At 33.8% G+C, this 21,334-nt stretch overlaps 1 protein-coding gene across 2 annotated transcripts in view; it reads right to left on the bottom strand.

Moving 5' to 3' along the window:
- WASHC4 (WASH complex subunit 4) overlaps nucleotides 1-21,334 on the bottom strand; it is a 63,097-nt gene that overhangs the window by 15,833 nt on the left and 25,930 nt on the right. For both annotated transcript variants that reach the window (XM_011768992.3, XM_011768993.2), the window contains 13 exons: nucleotides 20,545-20,671; nucleotides 15,842-15,967; nucleotides 13,468-13,575; nucleotides 12,827-12,973; nucleotides 12,627-12,706; nucleotides 11,323-11,428; nucleotides 10,633-10,749; nucleotides 9,418-9,586; nucleotides 9,011-9,165; nucleotides 7,392-7,466; nucleotides 6,765-6,869; nucleotides 4,173-4,307; nucleotides 1,512-1,620 (listed from right to left, as the gene is read on the bottom strand). In XM_011768992.3, the coding sequence (XP_011767294.2) occupies nucleotides 1,512-1,620; nucleotides 4,173-4,307; nucleotides 6,765-6,869; nucleotides 7,392-7,466; nucleotides 9,011-9,165; nucleotides 9,418-9,586; nucleotides 10,633-10,749; nucleotides 11,323-11,428; nucleotides 12,627-12,706; nucleotides 12,827-12,973; nucleotides 13,468-13,575; nucleotides 15,842-15,967; nucleotides 20,545-20,671 (1,559 nt within the window). The remainder of the gene's footprint in view (nucleotides 1-1,511; nucleotides 1,621-4,172; nucleotides 4,308-6,764; nucleotides 6,870-7,391; nucleotides 7,467-9,010; nucleotides 9,166-9,417; nucleotides 9,587-10,632; nucleotides 10,750-11,322; nucleotides 11,429-12,626; nucleotides 12,707-12,826; nucleotides 12,974-13,467; nucleotides 13,576-15,841; nucleotides 15,968-20,544; nucleotides 20,672-21,334) is intronic.

Consider the following 21,334-nt stretch of genomic DNA (forward strand, 5'->3'; position numbering starts at 1 on the left):
CAGCTGTGGACTGCAACTTAGTGGTAATCAAGGTGACATTAGATGGCACACCAAAGAACACTTAGTGATTATGTATTTAGGGCAAAAATGACTAGCATTTTAAGGACTATGATTTAACAACTGTTATTTCTACGGAAAAATTACACTTTCAAAAAATATAAAAACATGAAACAAATAATAGTGAAGACAGTATTAACAGGATGCAAAAATTCTGCTTATGTGAATAAATAAAACTTAAGTAACACTGCTCTAGAAAGATAGCTCTTAATCTGAGGTCTACAGACCCAAGCTTTAAGCACATGGACTCTAGCATATTATATACAAAATTGTGCCCATATGTCATATAGGCATTAGTTCTGGAAGAATCATCCCGGAGTTTTCCTCAGATTCTCAAAAAAGGTTAAGAACTACTGCTCCGTAAGTTTGCCGCCTAATATTAAATGTCCTCTTGAAGAAAAGAGTACTTATTTGACAATACTTCATATTGAATGGTTTATAAAACATTTACAAAGGTAAAATTCTCCAAGTTCTTGCACTAAAACATAATAGAAATGCCTAATATGCAAATCGATTAACTGATAAAACTTTACTCCACAATGAAATGCTTATAACATATTACCCACTGGTAAACCTAAAGTCTCCTGAAAGCAAAGGGGTTGGTATTCCCAGCACCTAACAGAAAATGTGGCAAAACAGATGCTTAGTAAATGCTTGATAAATGAATAAATCAATCTCACAAGGCATAATTTTCCCAAAATATAGTCAGTAAGATTTTACTGTTTGGTGTTAATATAAACTGTCAAGAATATAAAATCCATTTGGACTTATAGCTAAATAACCCCGGTTTAAGTCCCAGAAACATGACTTACTTCTTTCTCTAAGTTTCTCTTTTTTCATCTTTAAAACAATTACATGCCTATCTCATAGTGTTATTGTGAACATAAAGATAATGTATGTGAAAAGCTCAAATAAATATAAAGTTTTGTTAAGCTATGATTATTATGAAATGTAGTTCTTTTAAATATAAAGTACTATATATCAGAAGACAAGTTCCACTTGTAAGGGCAGAAGGACAATACATTATGTGCACAAGTAAGATGGTGTAACATAGAACTTAATAACTTTTCATATAAATACTTTATACCTTCACATTTAGACTGGAACTTGTGTGAACCTTTTAGAAGCCCAAAACAGTGCCTTGAACAGAGCGGGTATTCAATAAGTACTTACCAGTTTACAATTATTAATATGACCTTGGAGATTTTGTTATTAAATAACTTTTATTATAATTGAAGAGGTTTTATTTAAATGATCAGTCTATAGTCTGTCAATTATTTCTGCAGCAACAGTCTAATCATACTTACAAATTTTGGGGGTAAAAAAATTAGATGAGTGGAGTAAAGTTGAGCTCAGACTTTCACATGAGCTGCTTATTAGTGTGAAACAGTTAATATATGAGATAGACTGTAGGGATCTGTACTTGATTTCCTAACACTTTTATCATAACTTACCAATTTGGCTGATGAGTTGTCTGAATTGATCAAGGTAGCTCTGTCCCTCAGGTGTTATTCCAAGTTTTCTGATGCCTCGATTGAATTTTTCTGCTCTATCAAAAGGATACTACACAGAAAATTTTAAGGCTACTTTTAATAAAGATTTCTAAAGCACAAAATGCTTCCCAAATAAACCATGCCAATACCACTCTCCTTTTAATTTTGTATTTCAATGTGCTTAAAAATTAATTAAATTAACATTAATAAAAAATTCACAGACTACCAATGTTCAAGGTCAATATAATTTTTTTCTTTTTGACATTAGCTAAAGTGACTAATAATCAATGCCACTAACCTAATTTCCCTACCACAATTAGTCTCCTAACCCCCAACAACTCTAACAGAGAAAAGAAACCAATTCCTCCCAGAAACACTTGTTCACAGATATGTGACCAAGTTTCTGTGGACTGAATAGGTATTAGGGACTTAGAAACATACTCTTTCTCAATAAACACACGTCAGCTGGGTTAAAATTTCTAGTAACCATCACCAATAAAAAAACTACTTTTTGGTCTTGGTTGATTAGGAGATTTAGGAAATTATTCATTTTGTAATAATAAAGCAATTCTTACATAATAGCATGAATATTTATCTCTAAATACTAGGAATTTCTGCTCTAATAAAATGGGCTGGGCGCAGTGGCTCACGCCTGTAATCCCAGCACTTTGGGAGGCAGAGGCAGGCGGATCACTAGGTCAGGAGTTCAAGACCAGCCTGGCCAACATGGTGAAACCTTGTTTCTACTAAAAATAAAAAACTTAGCTGGGTGTGGTGGCATGCACCTTTAATCCCAGCTACTCGGGGGGCTGAGGCAAGAGAATCTCTTGAACCCAGGAGGCAGAGGCTGCAGTGAGACGATATTGTGTCACTGCCCTCCAGCCTCGGTGACAGAGCAAGACACAGTCTCAAAAAAAAAATGAGTTAATACAATCCTCTACTGACAAACGTAATCTGTAATTTTATCAGATTATCCTAGAAAGTAATATTTTGCTACTATGGCACTAAAGAGAACTGCCATTATACAAGAGAGCTGGAACTACTAGGTGAATCTTAAGAAAAGTAATTAAAATAGTTCCGTATATGGCAAATCAAATATAGGACCCATCTAAGCCTATTGGTTCTCCAACCACATGGCTACATGCGCCTGCTGCCACTTAATCCAACAGACTCTTCACTTCACTATGGGAAAACAGCCTGGAAGGTGAAAGGACAATAGCATTCTTTTTTTTTTGAGACAGAATCTTGCTCTGTCACCCAGGCTGGAGAGCAGTGGCATGATCTCAACTCACTGCAACTTCCACCTCCTAGGTTCAAGTGATTCTTGTGCCTCAGTGATACAGCTTGCCTTTGTCCCCACCCAAATCTCATCTTGTAGTTCCCATAATCCCCACATGTCCTGAGAGGGATGAGATGGAGATAACTGAATCGTGGGGGCAGTTTCCCCTACCCTGTTCTCATGATAGTGAGTCAGTTCTCACAAGATCTTATGGTTGTCATAAGGGGCTTCCTGCTTCACTGGACACTCATTCTTTCCCGTCACCCTGTGAAGAGGTGCCTTCCGCCATGATTGTAAGTTTCCTGAGGTCTCCCCAGCCATGCAGAACTGTGAGTCAATTAAACCTCTTTCCTTTATAAATTACCCAGTCACAGATATTTCTTTATAGCAGCATGAGAACAGATTAATACACTCAGCCTCCTAAGCATCTGGGACTTCAGGCATGTGCCACCATGCCCGGCTAATTTTGGTATTATTAGTAGAGATGAGGTTTCGCCATGTTGCCCAGGTTGGTCTCAAATGCTTTGCTCAAGTGATCCACCTACCTTGGCCTCTCAAAGTGCTGGATTACAGGAATGAGCCACTGCACCCGGCTAACAGCAGCATTTGTATGAACTATCAGCGAGAATATCAATAGTGAATTGTTTTTGGAGTGCTAGGCAATATGTACCAGAATTTTAAATGTTCATATTCTTTGTCCTAGAAATTTCTCCTTAAGGAAGTTTTCAGAAAGTCTGTATTTACAGAGATAGATGTGTAAAGATGTCACTGTAACATTGTAAGAAGGAAAAATTAGAAAAACCTAAATATTGGTCAACAGAAGAGGGTTAAATAAGTTATGATATACATGGATGTATCCCTATCAACTCTTGGGATGAAGCAGATCTGTATGTAGTGGCATGTGATGAGCACAGTGCAAAATGCTATGTATACTATTACTCCATTTTTACTACCAAAAAGCAATATATGTGTGTAAATATACATGTTTATATACAAAGATATCTGAAAGCCTTCACACTACATTGTTAGCGACTGCCTCCAGAAAATGGAATGGAAAGAAAAATGAAGGTGGATATTCAGTTTATTCACTCTGTATTGCTTAAATGTTTCAAAATAAGTATGTCCTGCTTTTATATTATTTTAAAATAAAGAAAAGTATCACCTGGCTACATTTATGATTTAATTTTTTCCTTACCTTAAGCCTACAGATAATGCAGAGTAAGAAATTATACGAAAAATGAAACTAAAACCCCAATAGAGCTCTAAGTAATGAATTTTAGCATACACATTTGCCATATACTCAACAGCTGAATCAAACACCTTAAAAAGAATAGGTAGCCTACCTTATGATCATTTTGGTCCTTAATTTCCCTGAAAAATCGAATATCTTTAATCAATCTGGATTTGATGTGTTCATCATACATAAATTGGCTAAATATATAGAACTTCTTTTTCAAAAACTGGTAGGTGAAATTAACCTATGAAATTAAAATTCAGAAAGTTGAAAAAAGTTAATATAAAAATTAATTCAAATCAATTTAAATCAATTTTACTATATAACAATTATCTATTTGTACTACCTATAAAGTACTATTTATAAGTCTATTTCATATAGGACCTGAAAATATTTCAATAATGTTTTTTATTGCTCAAAGTCACAAAAATTTCTATAAGTTCCTCTTACATATTTTTACTAAAAAAGAAAAAAGAAAAGAAAAAAGTGGAAAATATTCTCATGATAGGACTAAAGGCTGTAGTGAGAATCACAAACCAGACTCAAGACCCTAGTTTTTAAGCCATGGTCCAGTGAGAAGTTTCTATGCTCCTCCATCAATAAGATTACTTACTGCTCATCTACAGGTCTAGAATGACACTAAAGTAAGAAACATGGTGTTCTCTGAACCTTCCTGAAGATACCACACATTCAATTATCTATCCATAAATATTTCTGATCACTTCTTACATGCAAGGCAACGTGCCTTCTCCCATGCTAGACATGGTCCTTGTCTTCATGAAGTTTATATTCTAGAACAGGTGACAAACATTTTAAACAAGTATTGTTACATAAATTATTAAATCTCTACTGCAATTATTTCTCAAAATGTTAAGTATGTGTGTACTTTGACAATAAATAACAAAAAGCCCTGACCTTGACTCAGAAAATCCTAAGAAAGTGAGGTATGAGCTGAGATTAAAGTCAAAATAGCACAATAAAATTAATTCTAATCTACAAATGGAAATAGTATAAGATTAATTCCAACCTTCAGGCAGAAATAGCATAAGATTAATTCCAACCTACAAATGAAAACCCTAAATTCATTTCCAACCCCCACCAACTCTCAAGTATTACTAATGATTTTGACAAATTTGTGCCCTTTTTATTCAGTATTCATTTAGTCAATTATGGAAACGAATGATTTTCAAGAACTTATCTTGCAGCTTAAACATTCTGTTCTCCTTGTTCTTTCTGTTCCTTTGCATTTTTTAAAAAAATCTCTTCAACAGTCTTTTTTTTTTAATCCTTTCCACTTTTAATAGTGGGTAACTATTCTGCCATCCTCTGATTTCTATCCTTCTATGCTCATTTCATCAACAGACATCAGTAATCTACATTCATTAGTGTAATTAACTGATGAACGTCTATATCCCCGTGATTACTGTGAAAGCAGGAAGTGTCTTTTTCTCACACTAGTGCCCAGCACAATCCCTGACACATAAAATACATTCTAATCTGTTACATGAATATTTGATAGATGACAAAACTCAAGGAAGAGCTTACGCTCAAAAGTTGTTTTATTTATCCTCAAAGGTACAAACATGATCATTACATGGATGACTCCTTATTTGGAATTTAAAATTGTATGTTTCATTTCTATATTGATAACCACTATAATGGAGGGCCAATCATATCACTCATTGGCTCAAAATCTTCAATGCCTTCCCACCATATACTAAAATGATCCCAACTTTTTTTCTCCCAATTCCCTACTCCAAATGTGTTTAATAATACTGTACTACTTAAGCATTCACAGTCTTCTGCCCTAAAGGAGAAATTAATTGTGCTCTGAAAACCAGGTAAATTGAAAGACGTTTTTCCACAGACAGAAAAATAGCATACGAGTTCAAAGGATTCCTTCAAGTGAATGCCCTTTTCATGGTTTTTTTTTTTTTTTTGAGATGGAGTTTCGCTCTTGCTGCCCAGGCTGGAATGCAATGGCCCTATCTCGGCTCACTGCAACCTCCACCTCCGAGGTTCAAGCAATTCTCCTGCCTCAGCCTCCTGAGTAGCTGGGATTACAGGTGCCCGCCACCACGCCTGGTTGATTTTGTATTTTTAGTAGAGACAGGGTTTCTCCATGTTGGTCAGGCTCGTCTCGAACTCCTGACCTCAGGTGATCCTCCATGCCTCAGCCTCCCAAAGTGTTGGGATTACAGGCGTGAGTCACCACACCAGGCCGTGAATGCCCATTTCTAAGAAGATTCAATATATTTTTAGTAAGTTCCTATTTATATGGACATCAAATAATTAGTAACCCCTGCCCCAAAAAGGGCATAAGTAACATTAAATAAATTACTATCAACTGCTCACTTTCAAAAGTAAACTTTCAGAGATCACAGAATCAACACAGATAAACATATATATATGTGTGCACACACATATATTAATGTGCTGATGTCCTCAAATATCTAGTGCTCTTTATAATGATGGCTCTGAGATGGTTATCTACCCTAAAGTGTCTTTGTATCACAGCTCTCATCACATCCAACACAATTTTAGGACCAGACATTTTAATTACTAACCAGAAAAAAATGGAAATTCACGTAAAATATAAACTAGTTGTGTATGTTTGCCGGAATATTCTATGAGAAAACCACGTTCCAAGCTATTAAACAGGGGTCTATTACCCACCCAACCCCCAAAGAAAAGTTCTTACGGTTGTATTCATAATTCCCGTGCCATGTGTTCGAATTGAATTAGCAATATGCCGAATATTAATAGTATTCAAATGCTTGTTATTGCTTGTTCGTTCAATAAAAATCTGCAATGAAACAAATTTATGCTCAGTAACAACACAACCCATAGCAAACACTGGTCAGAATGATATCCAAAGAAAATTTTAGAATCTATTTCATTAAAGACAATTTCATTGAAAATGCATTCAAGAAGATAGTACAGGTGAATATCCTTAATCCGAAAATCTGAAATCCAAAATGCTCCAATGAGCGATCCTTTGAGCGTCATGTTGGTGGTCAGAAGTTTACAATTCTGGAGGATTTCAGATTATGGATTTTCAGATTAGGGATGCTGAACTGGTGTATGATACAAATATTCCAAAATCCAAAAAAAAAATCTGAAATCCAAACACTTCTTGTCCTAAACATTTAGAATAAAGGATACTCAACTTGTACAATCAAAGCAAAAAAAATAAATAAGGCCTCAAAAACAATTACTTTTTGTTTCATTTAATTTCACCCATGAGAATCAATTCCTTGCCCCCTCAGCCTTCCCACTATATCTCCACCCACATTAAAAAAAAAAAAAATTTATAAACCCTACTCACCTGATTGTTGAGATTATAGAGGTATCGGGACACAAATATATGAATGTTTCTCATAATTTCTAAAACATCAAGGCCCTACAACATAATAGACACGAAAGTTTTATTATAATTCGTTAAAATAATCAGTTAAACTTGTATCAGCATAGTGACTTATTGATTATATTGTTTCCTAATATTTTTAAGTTATTTTAAAGAACTATATAAAAGGTATGACCAAAGGTTAAAAGACAAACAAGACTATCTCCTTAGGGAAACCTGGCTGCTTATTACTTTATCTTTTGTGCAGATAGAAATAGTTAAGTTTAAATATTCAAAGATCCATGACCCACAGTCATCTCCCCACCAGCCTTGAGAATATTTGTCTCTTCAACAATCTTCTCTATATTTTTTCTACAAAGTAAACTAATGGCCAGATTCTAAAAGGTAGTCAGAATATGCTGTGACATTTATAAAATATATACTACTTTTCAGGTACTTTGCAAGGTTCCTTATATGTAATTCTAAAATATGAGGTATCATTCTTCTAAATTCCACAGGTGACAAAAATGAAGCTAAGGAAGTTGTTCTCTGAGGCAAAATAGCTAGGAAGCAGCAGGACCTTGGGACTTTAGAAAGTCTAATTCCAAACTGTTATGCTTCTTTTGATCACACCAGATAACTTTCAAATAGTACAAGTTATCTATTAAGAATCCTTCATTATTTAGATATTACTCTAACACCCAATGGTATCATATAAACCGTTCCATAGTTTTTTCTAATTAGAGCTCAAAGGAGCATCACAATACCTTTTTAAGTTTTCATTATAACTTTTATCGTATTTAATTTGTTTACACATTTTTTCTCCCAGAGGCTATTACATGAGCTAGGACTATTTCTATTTATCTTTGTATTCCTAAACATAGTTCAGTGCCTAGCATGTTCTCAATAAATATTAGCTATATAAATGAATGAACGAAAGGATATACAGACTGATCCTAGAAATAATCCCTACATGCAGCAAGATAAAGGGAAAACTAGAATTCTCAAATTTTAGAACTGAATAAATATTTTTTGGTAAATATTATCTGGATCATCTTAGAAAGAACTCCATGCAAATTATCTGATAACATAAATTATTATATTCATGAGATAATGCCATACTGTACATTAACTAATTGAATTAGCAAAGCTAAATGTTTTCCTATACTCCTCATTTTAAGAACAAACACATTTATAATCATGTAAATAACCATTTTTCCTAAGATATTAAATTTTATATACTATAAGCAGGCTTAAAATCCTTAACTGTGACTTTGAACTTCTTAAAATTCTACAGAAGTCACCTCACTATCCTAATGGTTTCTGAAAAGCTGTATATAAATCTATATATATATGTATATCTCAAATGCTCAGAAGACTGAATATAAGTAGGATGCCTGTGGTAAATTCCTTTATAAAGCAATCTAGCAGCACCTAATTTTTTACTGTTGTCATGTATAAGATTTTATACAGCAAATAATTTCTTAAAAAATAAACACATACTAACTAAAGCAAAAAGAAAACAGACTTCCTTAAAAAGGACTGTTATGGCCAACAGTCAGAGTATGCTAAAAAAAAAAAAAAAGAATTTTATACTATACCTGTTCCAAAGTCTGACTGGGAAGATGTGCCTCTGTCATAACCAGTCCATAACGCTGAGTAGCTAAGTTTCTCATCTCACTATAAGTGGCCCAGTCATGAAGGGCTACTGTTGTTAGATTGTAGAAAGTCTTGTCTAGGTAGTGAGTTACATAAGCTACAAAAAAAAAAAATTTCAACTTATGAAACAGTAGAAAAGGAAATGAAACTAAAAAGGAAAAAAATCAACTTATCCTTGAACATCAGATTTGTTCTTTTAAAATATGGTATTAATAAAAATGAGAAAAGAAACAAAATGTAATTAAAGAATAACAACACAAAATTTAAATATACCCTCAAAGTTTTGTTATTTAACGGTAGGTTAAAAAAATAGAGAATATGACTCTAAGAAGGAAAGCAAAACACTCACCCCGAATGTCAATGAAACGATTGAAAAACCGAATTGGATTCAGAGAGAAAAAAAGAGCCAGGTCTTTCATGCCAACTTTGAAAGGGTTTCGGTCATCCAGCTTTAAATGAGTATGCACAGAAAGTCGCAGATCTTTCTCTATTTCTTTGCATAATTTGTCCAGCAAATGCTATTCACAAAAGATTTGATACTTTAATTTTTCAAAATGATATTGCAATTGTATTGTTTCCCTACATGTCTATGCTCCTTTTTAAACCAACAGTTTTTTGGTCAGAAGCAGTTACATAAATTCTAAGTCTTTATTTTCACTAATACCTTAAGGTTAATACTCTTGAAAAGAAAATATAAAACTAATGATTGATGGTATCATTATAAGGAACATGAATATGCAACTTAAAGCATAAAATTTATGGAAACCAGCAACAAAGGAGGAAAGGTCATGAGAACATGCAAGAGAGAAAAGAAAAAAAGCTTTCTTGTAATAACCATTAAAAAAAAAAAGTCACAAAATTCATTGTGCTAAAGGTAATAAAATTAATCATCTTTTCTAGTCTACCAAGGAGTTCTAAATTACTAGCCAGGCATGTATTTTATTTCCTAAATAAGAATATTTAATACAAGAAATTATAAAAAGTTTTTCACAATTTCACCAAACCCAGGTAGGATTATATTGTGAAATTTCCTCATTTTTAATTCCTCCCTCCAAATAAAAATATCGCTAGATGGAAATTTAATTTCAAAGATATCAATATTTATAATATATATTTCCTTAAAGCAAAGAGGGGCACACATATTGGATTCAAATTACTTTTGTTACACGCTAAATCTCTTAAATATACAATTTCCTTCTCTTAGGAGCTCTGCAAATAAAATTCAGTAAAATATTAATAGTTAAGTTGCTTTAACTGGACCATTAGCAGCTTTCAACATTCAAACCCATTTCACATTTGCATTCTTCTAATAAACAACTTTAAATTAAAATATCTATTAACAAAAGTAAATTTAAAATTTCCTAATTCCTAGTCTGATTTCTAAATAAATGAATTACAGACCAATTAGCATAACAGTGATATTGTAACTAAAAATAGTTCGTTGTTCTACCCAGCAATTTATAAAAAATTTAACTCAGTGACAGTCTGCTTCAATCGAACATTTTTTTCCAAACACTACATTCCGAACATGTTTTAAGCTTTTCAATCTCAAATATGATGTTACCTCATTTAAAATTTCCATAATTTCCTTGTCATAGCAATCCAGAAGTATCTCATAGGACTCTAAATGCCTTGCATGCATCATAGCAGGTACACAGTCGCGCAAAGCACTGAACATGTACTAAGAAGAAAATTAAAATGTACATGAATTTAGAAAAACCAGGTCTCTAATCTAAACAATACTGCAAAAGTTAATTATCTTAAAAGACAAAACCTCAATCTGAAGGAAAAATGATTTTCCACAACTGTCTTAACTTTCCTAAAGAAAAAGAACCTAAAGCATATACTTTAACTAAATATACCCCAAAAAATCACATTCACTACTCTTTTCCTATCTTGTGCATTCAAACACTTATTTCCATAAAGAAAAAGAAAAATTTGAATATTTTTTAAAAATATTTTTTCTTTTTCATTATAATTTGCTGATGAGTAAATGTCAGACTACTATGACATAAACTAAAATTAAGTGAAATGAAAATGATTAGGAACATGAAGGAAGAAATTAAATAAATTAACTTCATCAACAGTAACATAAAATTTAACTACAGACTATAAACACTTAATGAATATGCAGTTTACAAAACAGTCAATTTTAAAATAGTTTACTAAGTCAAAAGATCTATTTTAAACTAAAACGGTTTATACAGTGCCTTTTAAAATGATGGAATTATTTTTTAAATTGTTCTTTACTTACATGTAATCTGGCTGCATCAACAGCATTTTCATACACATCATCTAAATAAATTGGGAAGACAGCTCGATGCCAGTATAAAAAACAACAGTCACATTGTGTTTGGACTCTACAATGTAAAGTAGTAATCAGTCACACCAAAACTGAAAAATCCCAAAACAATATGAAAGGAATGACAACTACTACAGAGGGAAGAGTTCCATCTTACACAGTTTGCATTCCCTACATCACTTAACCCAAAGTAGTATAGAAAAGTCACAAAAGAAATACTATCAAAATGAAACAAAGGTAACAAACACTCCAATGCCTGACATTGTCAGAATTCTGCACATACGCTTTAGTTGTAAACCATACGTGAAAAATGATATGCATAATATTCAAGCATCAGTTTAAAATAAACATTTATCGACCATTTTTGGTTTTGGTAAATAAAAATAAACTCATTTTCAATATTATTTGCTATGACTAGACTTAAATACTTGCATCACATGCTCCATTTTTCCTGACTCTAAGTTGGAAAGAAAAATCTTTAAAAAAAAATTGCGACCAAAAAAAATACCCCACACTTAACATGTCTACAGTCTTTGCCAAGTGACTATTTCACACCTTAAAGGGCAATAGAATGATCATTAACTATGTTATAATGAAAAAGGTTCAATATTTCTTCCCAAGAGTGGAAAATTAAATGCCAATAACAAGAAAAATGTCAGTTTCTCCAGAACAACAACAACAAAATAAGTTGTAAGTATGAATACTAAATGGAAATTGTGCTGTGACCTTAATTCAGCTGGAAATCAAAATATTCTAATTTCCCTTCAAGAAACTTACTGCTTACTCAACAAAAAGAAAACAAGAAAGCCAGAAGTAGCTACAAAAATAAGCCTTCCAAAAACTAATTCAACAATGTTAATTCAAATTCGTGTCTTAAAATTATAGAACACTATGTATCATGGATCGCTAAGTCCCACACAAACAGAGGAAGCCCTGTTATATAATGCAGCAATCTAGGTCCAATAGAGATACCCAACATAATAATCATGATATGCATCAGAGTCTGCCAGATGCTCTGAGGTTGCACTGTTTTTTCTCGTGTTAGTTTTTCTAGGGGCTACCTGCTTCCTGTAGAAGCAAAGCTAAATAAATATGATCCCTAGTCACAATCTCATTTTGGTCATGCTAAAGAAGTTACAGAAAGGAACTAATGTTCTATCTGAATTTTATTTCTTCTCTTGCTATGCTAAAAAGAAAATCAATGTTTCTATTAACCCTGTCTTTAGAGTACCACAGCATATCCCAGTCCTACTTACCGTTCTCTAAGTTCACTAATAAGATCCAGTTTTTTCATGACTACTTGAAGCGGAAAGAGTTCTTCGTCTTTAAATGTTTTCTATCAGGGACAGGAAAAAAGGCAGAGAAGTTGCAGTCAAAAGTTTCTAGGGTCAGTAACAAGGGAACTGTGAAATCTCAGATCTCATTTCTGTTCCATAAGTAATAGCAGTACGCTTACCATTTGTGTGCCAACACTTAGTGCCAAAGAAACAATAAGTCGCCGTTGCTTTGTGCTTGGTCCATTTAGAGTGTTTTCAGCCAAAACTAAAGCAGAGAGCACATCAAGACGCTGTTCGCTGTATTTTTTGTCAGAAATCACTCTTTTCTTAAAAATAAAACAGGAAAACGATTTGTTTCTGAGGCAATAACAAAAGACTCAGAAGAAAAACTTCTTGATTATCTTTTCCATGATTTAAGAGAGCATATACAAATACTTTCCCCAATAAGCTTCAGATAATATTTTATTTATACTTTACTTCTGTAACATTATCTCTTAGTACTACCAGAAACAACAAATTAGGCATACTTTAAAATTTCCATATTAATTTAATAAGTCATTTTTTAAATGATGCATCAATTTCAAAAGTGCAAACAATGTCCTTTTTCAGAAGTGTATTAAAGTATTACGTGCTACAATTTCACAGTAAAGATAATGCCAATAACTTGAAGTAAAAATTGTAAAATACTATGGAGATAAACAACCAAGCATATTATGCTTGAAGGAAAGGAATAAACAGGGTAAACCAGAAAACACATATAAAACAATGGAAGAACAAAAAAGATAACATACTTATGCTAAATACATATTAATTTTCATACCTTGGCTACAGAAATAGAATGAAGAGCCTGATGTTGAAGGTGCTGTGTTATATGTGAAACTGAATCAGCCACAACCATGCTTCTCCTGTAGAACATATGCTCTATTGCCTAAAAAGAATCAGAAATAATTTTGTGACAATCAACTTTAAAACTTCAGGCAAAATTATAGAAGATCTTTATGACCTTAGGCTAGGGAAGTGATCTGTAAATGAGATACAAAAAAACCTTACAGGCCTGGCGCGGTGGCTCACACCTGTAATCCCAGCACTTTGGGAGGTCGAGGCAGGTGGATCATGAGGTCAGGAGTTCAAGACCAGCCTAGCCAACATAGTGAAACCCTGTCTCTACTAAAAAATACAAAAATTAGCCAGGCATGGTGGCACATGCCTGTAGTTCCAGCTACTTAGGAAGCTGAGGCAGAATCGCTTGAATCTGGGAGGCGGAGGTTGAGGTGAGCCGAGACCGTGCCACTGCACTCCAGCCTGAGCAACAGAGCGAGACTCTGTCTCAAAAACAAAACAAAACAAAAACTTAGTATACAAAGTATAGAACTGATAAATTCAACTATACTAAAATTAAGCACTTCCATTTATCAAAAGTCTCTATAAAGAAAATAAAAAAGCAAGCCGATGTATCACAAAATATCTACCAGGTACAAGCGATTAATGTTCAGGATATAAGAAGACCCAAAATGAATGAAAGACTTTGTTTTTTAAAGGCACACAATCAAATTTTAAAAAATGAAAAGACATGAACAGATTTTTCACAAAAAAAAGAAACACAGTTAATAAATAATTGAAATGATATTTACCATCACTAACAATCAGGGGTTAAATATTAAAAATCATAATCAAAACCAATTATACCCACTAATTTATATTAAAAAAAAAAAAATGAAGCTCCATAATACCAGAGTTGGCCAATTGGAAATACAATTTTATTTCTAATGTAATTTTCTAATGTATTGTGGGAGGTGTATATATATATATAGTCTGTATATAGAGACAATGTGACATCATCTCGAAAAGCTGAACATATACGTAACATATAATCCAGTAATCAACTTTTAGGTATACAATTTCTTAGAAAAACTCCTGCACAAGTACACCAAGAAACACATACAAGGATGGCAACATTCTTTATGATACAAAAACTGGAAACAACCCAAAGTCTATCCACAGGAAAGCTACACAACAATGAAAATAGATGGGCTACTCATCCCAACATGGATACACTCAAATACAAAATGCTGAGTAAAAAACAAAATGTTGAATAAAAAAGCAGACCAAAAAATACATAAAGTACTACTCCACTAATATAAACTTCAAAAACATATATAAGGATTAATGTTTTATTGATTCATCCATATTTGGTAAGCTAAAAAGAAAAACAAGGGAATGATAAACATAAAATTCAGGACAGTAGTCTCCTCTGAGGTGGACAGGTTGAGATACAATTAGGAAGAAACACAGTATTTGAAAATATTGGTAACATTCTATTTCTTAAGTGGGACAGTGGGTATTTAGATGTTTATTATTAATTTTAAAACCATACTTATGTATTATATATTTATACATATTCTAACATAGACATATACTTGTCTGTATTTATAGTTCATAAAAAATAAAACATAAAATATCTATAAACAAATAGTATAAAGAAAAAAAAGGCTGAAAATCCAAAGGCAGAATCTCCAAAAGAAAAATCTTTATTTCCTGAACAAATCTAGTCAATTATTAGGAGAAAATTCACCAGTAAATTGTAATTTCAATTTTTACAAAAGGTTAACTGGGCTTTCCTGCCTACAGCTTTTTTCTTTAATACAGAAGTAAGCTAAGAAACACGTTACCATACTTGCATAGGTGTACTAATTCTTAATTCATTTGACCACCTCTATAAGCAGTCTATTGTTCAAATCACAAGATTACAGCACTTAACCTAAATTACAAAATAAATAGCCTTATGTTAACTAACCTCATATGCATGTAAACACTGTAATGGATAATGGTAGACAAGTCTTTTTTTAAACTCATACAACCTTTTTAAAACTTCCATGAGTAAAACTTTACTAATTAAATTAAAGTTAACTTTTCCATTTTCTTTCTTTTCTCTCTCACTACCTTAACTTTTTTTTTCCTGTGTGAACTGGATATATTAACTTTATTTAGTAAAGTTTAAATATAATGACCAGTCGTAAGTAGTTACTCAGAAATTTATTTAAATGGCTGGTTCCTTTATTCAATTGAGAGAGAAGTACTTTCTCATAACTTTCTGTTCTCATATAATCATGTAGTCAAATCTTACAAGATTATCCTAATTTAAGCCTGGGTCACTTCTCAATTATGATGGCAAAGTAAAATAATCTAAAACCTACCTTGAGAAGTTCAACAAGCCTGCATAATGCCTTAACTGAGGTTTTGGTCATTGGCTTTTGCATGGACATGTAGAGATTCATTGTGGTTTTAATAATGGTACTAATACTATAAGCATACAAGAAGCCCTGTAAAGGAAAACACTGATTATAATCACAAGGAAAGACTTCTTCAAGATTTCATTATCTATGTAACAGCAGTTATTCCTCAACTTACCAATAACTATATGCTTCTAAAGTTCATTTTAAAGCCAGCTCTTAAGATCTGGAGATACTCTTCCTCACAGAGACAATAATACATGGTGGTTAAGTTTCAAAGCAGCCCTAACCATTTATTTATCCTGTCACATACCAGAAGTTTAGTACTGTCAAAATAACAGTGTATAATCACAGCTTAAGAATCTTTTCCTTGGCCAGGCGTGGTGGCTCACTTTGGGAGGCCGAGGTGGGTGGATCACAAGGTCAGGAGATCAAAACCATCCTAGTTAACATGGTGAAACCCCGTCTCTACTAAAAATACAAAAAAGATTAGCCGGGCATGGTGGCAGGCGCCTGTAGTCCCAGCTACTCGGGAGACTTAGGCAGGAGAATGGCATGAAACCGGGAGGCAGAGATTGCAGTGAGCCGAGATGGCGCCACTGCACTCCAGCCTGGGTGACTGAGCAAGACTCTGTCTAGAAAAAAAAAAAAAGACTCTTTCCCTTAGAAAAGCTTTGAGTGAAACAATTTGGATGTTAGAAAGGTATCTATTCATCCTTATCTTACCTGCCAGGGAAGAGAATAAAGACTCCTATCTGTTGCCACTTAAGGCAAGAGCTGAGGACTCTAAGGAGTTAAAAATGGAAAAATGAGAAAGAGAGCTGTTCAGTCAATACAGATAGGCACGGCAATTTCTGAGTTCCAAGCCAAGTCCCCCTTTCCTATTCACCTAGACCAATCACCACAATCCATCTGCTATCTTGTCCTTGCCTAGTTTGGTGCTAATTAGGCTTTCTCTCCTTCCAGCCCAATGAGAACAGATTCTCCCCTCCCCTTCTATTCATGAAGGAAGCCAGGTCTTGTGAGGTGTTAAAATTCTTTTAATGGTATTAAACTCAGTGAAACGGTGGAATAAGAAAACAGGAAAAAAGGGATATTATTTCTCAAATAGTTTTTCATTTAAACCCAAAAGGGAAACACAGAAAAACACAAAGATAATGACGGAGATTCTTTGGGTCTATAAAGTTCCCAAAAGAGATACATGTACAGTTTAGCAACGAACCTTAACTATGTTATTGTAGATACATGAAGGAGGTGGGGCAGAAGCTATATGCCAGTGTTCCTCAACCTTTTACTCCTGTCCCACCACATGTGAGAGAATGTATTCTCCCATCAGAAACAGCGGCTCACTAAAGGAATGATACTCAGCACAAAGTAGGAGTTCCTCTGAACCACACACAAAGTTTCTCTGTGGCAAAGAGGCATGTGCTAAATTAACAAAATGAAAAAATCAAAGAGAGGATAGGGCCGGGCGCGGTGGCTCAAGCCTGTAATCCCAGCACTTTGGGAGGCCGAGACGGGCGGATCACGAGGTCAGGAGATCGAGACCATCCTGGCTAACATGGTGAAACCCCGTCTCTACTAAAAAAAATACAAAAAACTAGCCGGGCGAGGTGGCGGGCGCCTGTAGTCCCAGCTACTCGGGAGGCTGAGGCAGGAGAATGGCATAAACCCGGGAGGCGGAGCTTGCAGTGAGCTGAGATCCGGCCACTGCACTCCAGCCTGGGCGACAGAGCGAGACTCCGTCTCAAAAAAAAAAAAAAAAAAGAGAGGATAGCATCCTAAGAAAGGTGACAGTAAGACCAAAGCTTGCCACATACATGCAGAAAGAGCCACAAAGTCTTACCTTGTAGGCTACAGGACTATTACATCAGACCCTACCCTAGTGCAGCCCTGGGAAAAATTAAAAAGCACAAAACAAGGAACAGCAAAAACCTAACTCTAAGTCAGGCAGAAAAAGAAGGATTCCCTTTTTTAGGGGTACTTGAAGTACAGAACTCCAGGGCCCATATTAGCTCATTCCCAGATAACCATTAATTTGTGAAGGGATGTATTTTGAAATCTAAATTGTAAGGGAGAGGGTAGTCTGGAGTCTGTACTAGTTAATGATAGAATAAACAATTTAGACCAGCCTTCCCACTGAGAACAACTAGAAAATCTGAGCAAAAATGGTTTAAAAATGCCTCCTAAGGCATCAAAGAGGATTCAAAAAAATAAGGAAATATAAGGCTAAGATCTGGAAGACGACAGAAACTCAGAGAAGTGAGCCTGGCATTCAGGGTTGCTTTCTCTTAAAGCATCTGCCCTAAAGACAAAAGCCAAACATATCTTTCAACAACATCTCACAGGGAAGGGAGATAAAAATAGGAGCTCGGGGCTCATCAGAGCTGGTTTTCATAAACCACCTAAGCTTTGAGTTGGGGTCCTAAAAGATAACCCCCCAAAAAGTAAGGGTGAATTAAACAACCATCACAGGATCACAATCCTGCTTCAAATCATCTCAATCAACCTACTAGATTGATATAACCTGGGTTGCTAACTGTCCTAGACTAGCTGTGTACAAAAGCAAATACAAATACAAATCCCTTCTGGAGGAAGAAAAGATCCAGATCCTCAAATTACATCTACAGCTTTTCATAAACAATGTGTGGCACTCTATAAAAAATAACTAGGTATATAAAGAGGTAAGAGATGTACAAAAACAAGAGAAACAACAGATAAGAGAAATAGCCAAATAATGAAATTATTAGACATGTGCTTCAAAATAAGCTGAATGTGTTGAAGAAAATAAAACACAAAATCAAACATCTCAGAAGAGAACTGTAAACTATAAAAGCCAACTGAAAAGTAAAATTATTAAAATTTAAAACTCAGTAGATGAATTTAACAGCAGATTAGAGATAGATGAAGAATTAGAACAGAGAAAATAGAAAAGAAGTAATGCTTGAAGAATTAATGGTAAAGAATATTCCACGAATTCAAGAAGTTCTACTGACCCCAAAGTAGCACAAACACACAAAGAAAACCACACCTAGGGGCACTGTAGGAAAACTACTAAAAGCCAAAAAGTAAAGAAAGATACATATTTTAAAAGCAACAAACCTACAGCTGACTTCTTAACAAAACAAAGGAAACCAGAAGACAATAAAATGACACCTTTAAAAGCTAGAAGAAAAAAAAACCCAACCAACCTAGAATTCTAACACAGCAAAATGATTGAAATGAAGACATATGCAGACCAAAAACTGTTACAATTCATCAACAGAGACTTGTATTAATGAAATACTAGCAGGTATTCCCCAAGTAGGAAGATGAAAATTAAGAGATGTAGGAAGAATAAAAAGCGACAGAACAGGTAAATATGAGTAAATCTAAATAAACACTATAAAAACAACAATAGCAATAATAATGCCTTGTGAGGTTTAAAATACAGAGGAACTCAAGTACACAACAACAGCACAAAAGGTGAGAGGCAGATAAACAGAATTAAAGCTGTTTAAGATCCTTACACTGTCAGGAAAGTGGTAAAACTAATTTATATTAGAGCTAAATGAGTAAATGATACATTTTAAATGTCTAGAGTAACCACTAAAAGAACAGTAAAATAATATAGAATTAAACTAATAGGAGGAGAAATAAAATTTAAAATACTCCAAAAAAGAACAAGAGAGGAAAAGAAAAGGGACACAGAACAAATGAGACAAATACAAAGCAACTAGTCAGGTGGCAGTTTAAAACCAAATATATCAACAAGGACATACAGAAAAAATAGTACTATGAAAAAAAAAAAACAAAGATTATCAGACAGGAGAAAAAATGTATGCTACTTACAGAAGACACACACTAAATATAAGGAGCCAGAAAGGCCACAAGTGAAAGGATCAAAAAAGAAAATACCATGCAGACATTAATTAAAACAGCTACAGTTAATATCACACACAAGAGACCTACGACAAAAAGCATTACAAGAGATAACAAGGAATATTTCTTAACAAGAAAAGGTCCAATTTACTAGAAAGACAGAACAATTCTAAACATTATATACTTAGCTTCAAAATACACAAAATAAAAACTACAGAACAAGGATAAACAGACAAATCCACAATAGTGGGAAATTCTAACACAACTCTCAGTATCTGAAATACACAGACAAAATCATTAATAAATATGATCCTCTTGTCATATACAAAATGCTACAACTGACAAATACAAATTATGCATTCTTTCCAAGTGGATGTGAAATGTTTACCCAAGTTGACCATAAGCTAGATCATAAAGCAAATTTCAAAATACTAAAATTATTTAATTATTCCTAAAACTCAATAATAAAATAACTAGAAAATCCTCATATAGTTCAAAATAAGGAAATCTTTCAAAAAGCCCACAAAGTTTATTGTAATTTTAAAATAGTTTGAAATAAATAATAAAAATACAACATATCAAAACTTCTAGGGTACAGCTAAATAGTCAAGTTTTGAAGGAATGTAGAGCTTTGAATGGGTTGTTAGAAAATTTAAATTAATAAGTCACACAGATCCCAACATAACCAAATCAATTTGTTTCAATAAACAAAAACAGACTCTACCCTTTGTTCAGTTTTATCCAAGTTTAATTTCTGTAAGATTAACAAAAAAACGATTCCCCGAAATATTATAAGATGCAACTACCTGTATAAAAACATTACATCTGTTGGTAAGATCTTCAGCAAATTTATCCACTCTCTGCTCTTTAGATAAAATAGATTCCATTTTCATCATCCACGAGCTCACAAAGACGTAGTAAGACTGTACATCTCTAACAAAGGAAAATACTGGGGTTACTCGGCAAAGAAAATTTACTTCCATTTCTTGATATTGATTGGAGTACATTATTTCTCTGCAGCAGTCACTTCATCTTTCTGGTTTTCAAAAGATAAATATTATATAGACATACATAATTTACTCATTCAACAAACATGCCAGGCACTGTTTCTTAGTACAGGTACTGAGAATACAACAGTGAAATCAGCAGTAAATAAAATGAATACAAATCCCTGCTCCCATGATGATTACATTCTAGAAAGGAGAGTTGTATAATAATGAAATCAATAAGTAAAATTTTAAATTAATTAAAAGATACATACTACAGAAGAAATATAAGCAGGGGAAAAAGGATAGGGACTGGGGTGGAGGTGCAATTTTATATAGAGTGATCAAAGTAGGCTCACTGAGTAGGTGATTTTGAGCCAAAGTTTGAAGTAGATGAATGAGTAATTCATGCAAATATACAAGAAGTGTAGAAAAGTGAACGACAAATGCAAAATCCTAAGACACCTGGATATGTGTCTGGCTTGTTCAGGTAATAACAAAGAAGTCAGTATACCTGAAGCACAGTGAGCAGGGATTAGATCAGCGAGATACACAGGGAGGGAATGGGGGACTAGAAAACTAAGATGGGGAAGGGATTTGTGGAAGGACT

The sequence above is a fragment of the Macaca nemestrina genome, chromosome 10 (genome assembly GCF_043159975.1).
Source record: "Macaca nemestrina isolate mMacNem1 chromosome 10, mMacNem.hap1, whole genome shotgun sequence".
In the NCBI taxonomy this organism is placed as follows: Eukaryota; Metazoa; Chordata; class Mammalia; order Primates; family Cercopithecidae; genus Macaca; species Macaca nemestrina.